Source organism: Emiliania huxleyi (genome assembly GCF_000372725.1).
Source record: "Emiliania huxleyi CCMP1516 unplaced genomic scaffold EMIHUscaffold_942, whole genome shotgun sequence".
Taxonomy (NCBI): Eukaryota; Haptophyta; order Isochrysidales; family Noelaerhabdaceae; genus Emiliania; species Emiliania huxleyi.
The window spans coordinates 2,511-9,201 of NW_005195003.1; the positions used below are offsets into that span (position 1 = coordinate 2,511).

The 6,691-nt window shown below is 65.2% G+C and overlaps 3 protein-coding genes across 3 annotated transcripts in view; 1 reads left to right on the plus strand and 2 right to left on the minus strand.

Annotated features, from left to right (window-relative positions):
* Positions 1-1,504: 1,504 nt before the first annotated feature.
* EMIHUDRAFT_425491 (hypothetical protein) lies at positions 1,505-2,840 on the plus strand. Its single transcript, XM_005756839.1, has 2 exons — positions 1,505-2,284; positions 2,353-2,840. The coding sequence occupies exons 1-2, from the start codon at positions 1,580-1,582 to the stop codon at positions 2,770-2,772; spliced, it is 1,125 nt and encodes a 374-aa protein (XP_005756896.1). The 5' UTR covers positions 1,505-1,579; the 3' UTR covers positions 2,773-2,840.
* A 949-nt stretch (positions 2,841-3,789) lies between these two features.
* On the minus strand, positions 3,790-4,179 carry EMIHUDRAFT_45214 (hypothetical protein; the record flags this gene model as incomplete). Its single annotated transcript, XM_005756840.1, has 1 exon — positions 3,790-4,179. A coding segment is annotated over one exon (390 nt), but the record flags the coding sequence as incomplete, so codon positions are not given.
* A 991-nt stretch (positions 4,180-5,170) lies between these two features.
* Positions 5,171-6,691, minus strand: part of EMIHUDRAFT_446652 (hypothetical protein) — a 2,217-nt gene continuing 696 nt past the window's right edge. Inside the window, exons 3-6 of the mRNA XM_005756841.1 lie at positions 6,497-6,589; positions 6,261-6,419; positions 6,069-6,189; positions 5,171-5,920 (exon numbers count right to left, since the gene is read on the minus strand). Of these exons, the coding sequence (XP_005756898.1) occupies positions 5,637-5,920; positions 6,069-6,189; positions 6,261-6,419; positions 6,497-6,589 (657 nt within the window). The 3' untranslated portion in view covers positions 5,171-5,636. The remainder of the gene's footprint in view (positions 5,921-6,068; positions 6,190-6,260; positions 6,420-6,496; positions 6,590-6,691) is intronic.

The following is a 6,691-nucleotide window of genomic DNA, read 5'->3' on the forward strand; positions in this document are numbered from 1 at the left end:
GCCGGATTGACGCCGTTTTGAGGCCTCGGTGATTAAGCTCCGATCATTACAGCCGTGACCAAACAATATCTCCTGCTTGTCGGAGCACGAGGCGGTGTCATCAGCTACAGAAGTGAGGCGACGCATCGGGCGTAGAAGGTAGGTGGAACGTCTCGCCTGCTTATCCCCATCTAGTTTCCGGAGAGTCATCGGTTCGAATAGTTGAGCCGGAGTAGTGTGTGGCTGCGCTGATGCAGGCAGGAGTTCCCCTTGTCGGAGGCGAGGCGCGGCGGCGGAGCCGGAGAAGGCGCGGGCGCGAGGGCGCAGGCCGAGGTCGCCCTTGACGGAGGCGAGGCGCGGCGCGGAGCCGGAGAAGGCGCGGGCGCAGGGGCGCAGGCCGGAGACGGCGCGGGCGCGAGGGCGCAGGCCGAGGTTGTCGTTGAGAGTGACGGGATCGCCAGAGTAGTCGGTGATCGGATTGGCCATTTTTTCGCTGCTGGGCGTGGCGGAGATGTCCGCCATGACCCCGGGGGTGGAGTGCACCTCACCGTAAGGTACCACGTTTGAGCGCGGAGGCTCAGAGCCGGAGGGTGGCTGGCTGAAGGATGGTAAAGGACCAGAAAGGCACGACGTCTACTACATCCGACAGACAAGACGCGCCGACTAAGTAAGGGACGTCCACGTGACACGATTGTGGCACAGAGGGTGTGATGCTGGAGTATCGACATTCATGGGGCACGGCGCAGGATGCGCCGTGCTAGTACACCGTGTGTAGCGTGTGTGTGAATAGGGCGAGCAAGAGGGAGAGCACTCGCATGGGCCAAAATCCGTGACTTGGCGTACTCTTTTCCGAGCGCCTTTTAAATTTAAATTTATCCTGGATGTGAGGCTGCTGACTGCACTCCAAGTCGGCTCCAAGTAAGCTGGGAAACGAGTGAGACGGGGTGAGCGAGGAAACATGTATGCAGCCTAAGGCGCCCCACAATCGCTACAGTCTGTTGCGGGCGTTTTACGCGTTAAGAAAGCGTCCCATTAAGAAACCCTACCAAGCAATTTCCGCGAAAATCTAAGAAACCACGGCGCGCCGCAGGCGCGGCCCCAAGAAAGGGCCCACACACGAGTGTGTGAACAGGAGCCCCGCTCAAATTTTCTCTTCGCCTGCGGCGCGCGCGCACTTGTCATTTTGCCCAAGTCTGCGGTGTTCTGGGCGGTGTGGATGGAGGTGTGTGCGTCTTCCTGTCATCCCAAGACTGCTGACTGGCGCATCGGTCCAGCGCTTCCTTATTGTCATTTTACCTAAAAATTCCTAGATCCCGGCTGACCTGGGGTGCCGGCCGAAGCTAAGAAACCACGGCGTGGGGTGGGTGGGGTGGGTGGAAAGCTTAGAAACGGCGGCGTATGGCTCTGTTTTCTTAATGCCCGCAACAGCCTAAGGCGCCCCACAATCGCTGTCGTGGGATCGCTGAAAGAAAACACGGAAGGCGAGAGAGCGCCTTTTAAAATTGAGTGCGATCTCTTCCATGGCCTTCGCACGACTGCGCCTCATCACCAGCAACTAACGCCCAGCAGCGCGTTGGCCTGGCTCCGAAAGGTGGAGGAGATGCGCAAGTGCATGCGCGGCCGTCACTCCTACACTCTGGCGTGCGCCGTGTCGATCTGTCTCGCCTCCCTCTTTGCACGCGCCCGCTCGCCACCTCCGCCCTGCTCCCTGCCCGCCTGGCCCGGCGAAGAAGTGGTCTCCTCGTGGGAGCACCACGGTTCGCGCGAGCGGTGCTTCTGTGCCTACGCGGCGCTGGCAGCGCACGCACAGCCGGGCACGCCGCGTCTGCGTGAGCTGGAGGAGTCATGTCCTCGCTGGGCCGACTTTGTGTCGCTCGACGGCGGCCACTCGGCGACGATGGTCCACGCGTCGGGAGCATTTGCCATCGCGCTCGGATCGACCTCTGGCAACGCGAGCGAAAGAAAGTATGGGTATGTGCCCGACTGGGCGGCCGACCTGGGCTCCGGCTACGGCGAGGACTGCGACGTGAGCCGCGACCCTCGGTGTGAGGCGGTTGGTGCTCACGTGCTCTCGCTGCCACGGCGGCTCTACGTCGCCGACTGCTGCTCGCGGCCCGACGCGGCCAGAGGAGACGCGACAGTGGTGGCGGCGCGCCGGCCGGGGCCGCAGCCCGGCCCGTCGCTCGCCGACCTCATCGCGAGCGACGCTGCGAGCGCCTGCGGGCTGCTGCAGGACCTCGTGGCTGGCGGGCTGAGGCAGGTGCGGCGCCTCGACGCTTTCGGCTCCTGCGCCGCGGAGAACGAGGCGCGGCACACTCGAGCACACGCCCCTCGCGCCGGTCCCTCCCCACCCTCCTGCCCCTCCTCCTCCAGGAGCCGACTGCTGCGAGCGGCTGCTTGGCTCAGTGCTTCCACGTGGTGCCCGACGTGTGGTACCTGCACCTGCACACCACGGCGGGCGCGAAGGACATCCGCGCCGCCCAGCCGTACAACGCCGGGCTCGGGCCCAGCTTCAACGCCTCCGAGGCGAGCGACCCGGCCACCGCCTTTGGAAGGTACAACGCTTGCGTGTGCGAGCCGCGCGCCTGGGCCGCCGCAGGCCGCGGGAGGGGTTCGTGCCCCGAGGCGCGCCCGTCGGACGCTGCCTACCCCGCCGAAGCGGCGCACGCCCTCTGTCGCAACGTCGCAGGCGCCTCCGGCGTCGACCCTCGGCTGTGTCACGCCTGCCGGCCGCCTGCCTCTACATATTTAAACCCCCGCCCTGCACGATCTCGTGGTGTGTTTGACGTGTGAGAGGGGCCGAGGGAAGCCCTAGTCTGGCCGGTTTTCTTGCGGTATCTTGATGTATCTCTCCATATCTGACCGTATCCCGCCAAGCCGCCATATCCCGCCGCGGATACCGCGAAAAAAACCGGGCACGGACCGCCAGGGAGGGATGAGGGATCGTCTAAGCATGGATCTACGCGGCTCGGTCATCGCGGCGGGGTAGAGTTTCCAGGTTTTTTTTTCATATATATAGCATATAGGCATGGTATATGTCCCCTCAGGCTCGGCGTGTGGGTGTGCCTGTGCGCCGTGGGTCTTGTTCCTCGATGACGATCGAGATCGAGTATATTACACGTAGCTGTTGAGTCAGTGGCATCAAAAACACATTGACTCTCCTCAAAGCGACGACACACGACTAGACAACCGCCACCACGGAGAGATAACCGGACGAACCGACTTGGCACACCGATCAGAGCTAGCAATAACGGGGGCGCGAGCCTCGATGACGCGGGAACACGAGAACGAAAACTCGCGTAGCTCGGGCCGAGCGCGACGCCTCGTCCACCGCCGCGCTGCTCTCTCACTGCCGCGCCTTTTGGCGCGCCTCCTTGCCTGGTCGACTGCTGCCGCGCCCGCCGCTGCCGCCGCGCCCGCCGCCGCCGCCCTTGCCCTTGCCCTTGCCCTTGCCCTTGCCGCTTCTCCGCCCGTTGAAGTCGCTCATGTCCGCCGACGACTCGGCCGAGTTGCGCTTGTCCTTGAAGTGCTTTCCGAACCGCTGGTTTGCTCGCTCGCGCTTGGAGGCGCCGCTCGCCTGGCGACGCAGAGGGCGAGGGCGGTGAGGGGAGGAGGCGAAGGGTGGGAGGTGGGGGGGGTTCGCACTCTCCTCCCGCACGGCGGTGGCGGCGCCCCGTCCTGGGTGCGTCTCTGCGGCTCTGTGCAGCTCTGTGCGCTATCTGCGGCTCTGCGGGCGGCAGCGCGCGCCTGTCGCTTGGCGGGAGGCTCGTCAAACCCGCCGTCGAACGAGCGCGGGTCGAGCTGGACGCCCTTCTTGCGCGCGCTCGTCACGGACGCGATCTCGCGCTTCCGCTGCTGCGCCCGCTCCTGCGTCTTTGCCACCTGCACCGCCTTTCCAAACTTCTTGGCCGTACGCTGCTTTCGCCGCTGCTCGGCACCGGCGATCGCCTGCTGCTCGCCGATGATCTTGCGCTTGACGCGCTCCATGTGCTTGTCCGACTTGGACATCTCGGCAAAGTAGTCGTCCGGCCGCCGGTACGGCACGCCCAGCCGGTCCATGCGCGCCTGCGCCACCTTGACGGCGCCGAGCGCCTGGTTGTAAAAGGCGAGCTCGCGCTTGAGGTCGTCCTCGGCGTCCTCCACGCCGAGCGGCTCGGGCGCCGTCACCACGAGGCAGTCGAGCCACGCGGCGTCGTCCGCCTCCGGGTCGACGCCGCCCGTCAGCTGCTGCAGCTTGAGCTGCAGCGCCGCCTCATTGGAGACGGCCGCCTGCTGCCGGATTGGGCGCGACGCCTGCGCCTCCTCCTCCGCCTCCGCCTCCGCCTCCGCCTCCTCCACGAGTGGCCTCGCCTTCACCTTCACCTTCTTGACTGGCTTTAGCATTGCGAGCAAGGCAGCGCGCGTCGAGCGTCGTCGTCGTCCTCGAAACCAGGATTTCTTTTGAGTATGTCCGCCCCGTTCTCCGAGTAGTATCAGTCCTTAAATACAAACATGTCCAGGACAAGAAGAAACCGCTATACACGGCGCCAAGACCCCAAGTCGCAAGGGCTCTCTTCAAGTGCTCCAAGTGCTGACCGCGTCTACCTCTCCCCACTACCCCAAAGGTTAGTCAGGTGCCCGCTCCCGCTAAGAGCAAGGCAGCGGTGCTAGCGAAGTCGAGGAGACGAATAGGGGACTCGAGTCGGGTCGCTAGTGGTAGTGCGAAGATCAACTGTAGGTAGTGCATAGCGCCTAATAAGTGAATACGTCAAACAGTGCACGGGACGCCTGAGAAAAAGTGGAGATGGGTGAAAGGTCAAAGGAGGGCTACAAGGAGCCGGGCGGGAGACGAGCGGCGGGCCGCCCCCCCCCCCACCCCCCCCCCCCCCCGGCCGCCCCCCGCCCGGTCGGCCCCGGGTAGAGCTAGAGAGGGGGTCGACACACGACAGCGTCCCTAATCTAAAATCCGAGGATTAAGAAGGATTCAGGCATCGCTTCAGTGAGGCCAAAGTGAGTTTATGGATGTGTGTGAGAACGGTACGGGACACGAGGAGGCACGCGGACCAACTCGTCGGTGACTCTGCTGCACGCCGTTTCAGATTTTTTCTCAGCGTGAGCGAGACGTGGAAGGGTGCTCCACTGTCGGGTAGCGTAGGACGGGTCGGCCGGGGAGCATCAGAGTAGCCGTCGTGCTCGTGGTCGTGGGGTGAAGTGCACATATACACGCACATGTATTATACACACTCGAGCGCGGTGTGATCGTTCGCGGCGAGTACGGTACACCTCGTACGAGAGAGGTCGAGCGAGCGAGGAGAGAGAGTGCAAGAGAGTCAGGCTGACACAGCTCGCACACGAGACCGTCCCAGCTCCCAGCCTTCCGCGCGACCTGACAAGAGCTAGACGCGTGCGGTGCACCAGGAAAGAAGCGCGGGCGAGAGAACACCCCACAACACCGCCCACGAACAGGCAACGTGGGCGCGCGTCAGTGGCACCAGAAAAGATGGACAGGTCGATCGGGGGGGGGGGGGGGGCAAGCGGCGTCCGAGGGGGGGAAGGGGAGGATCCGTCCCCACTTCCGCGCAATCGGCAAGGGCAAGGGGGCGGGGCAAGGCGGGCTGGGGGAGGCCCGGGCCCTTGTTGGCCGCGCATCCTCCACCCGCCTCTGGCGCCACGCGCCTCTACAGGCCGCCGCCGAGCGCCTCGTGCAGCTTGCCGAGCATGGCGCCCTCCTTGGCGGGCGGCGTGTCGGCGCCGGGCTTGGACGCGTCGCAGTTGGAGCCGTCCTCGAAGCAGGCGTACTGGTTGTGCCGCTCGGGGGCGGTGAAGTCCTGGACGGTCGCCCACGCGCAGGCTTGCTCGAGGGCGAGGGCTCCAGACTTGACCTTGACGTAGCCCTGCTCGCCCCAGTACTCGCCCCAGCTGTTGCGGACGATCCAGTAGAGGCCCTCCTTGGGGCAGGTGCCTGCCGCGAGGAGAGGGGGGGGGGTATGAAGGGACGCGTCAAGGGGCGCAGAGGCGGCGGTGGCGGCGGGAGGGGGGAGCGAGGGACGGGGAGGGGGGGGGGGGAGGGGGAGAGGAGGGGGAGAGGGCTGCAGGTGGGAGTAGCGCACCCCAGCCGACGACGGAGATGACGTGGTCCGTCATGAAGGAGCGCTGCGTGGCGATGCCGCCCGTGTACTTCTCGATCGGCGCCGCGTCGATGGTGCACGCGATCGGACCGCGCGCAAAGATCTCCTATTCATTGAGAACTCGATCTCGCCTCTATTAATCACTCATTTCTTAATCGGCCCGTGCGCAACGATCTCCTTCTGCATCGCGCGCGCGCCAGAGATGTGGCCGTACTCGGCGATGGTGGCGTTCGGGAAGTGGGAGAGGCCGACGCACTCTTGGCCGAAGGTGCCGCACGTGCGGGCCACGTTCATCGGCGTGCAGCTCCAGTCGCCGTGCGCGCAGGTCCCCTCCTGCGGCGAGGTGAGAGAAGGAAGGCGTTGAGGGGCCGCGTCCTTGAGGAGGAGGGGGGAGGCTCGGCGGCACGATCCTTGGACTCGGCCGAGCAGGCCATGTACGGCTGCAAGGTTGCGTACGAGATGCCGGCCGGCTGCGAGTGGATCCACTGGTATGGGCCGTCGAGCTGCGCCGCGAGGAGAGGGGGAGGCAAAGGGGGGGTGAGGGGGGGGGGGGGTGGAGGGAGGTGAGGAGGAGGGAGGGCGGGAGGGGGGAGGGGAGGGGAGGA

Excerpts from the sequence above, each read along its gene's own strand:
- EMIHUDRAFT_425491 (XM_005756839.1), top strand. The coding sequence starts at position 1,580 with ATGCGCAAGTGCATGCGCGGCCGTCACTCCTACACTCTGGCGTGCGCC. Across the intron at positions 2,285-2,352 it reads CCTGCGCCGCGGAGAACGAG|GAGCCGACTGCTGCGAGCGG; the intron begins GCGCGGCACACT and ends CTCCTCCTCCAG.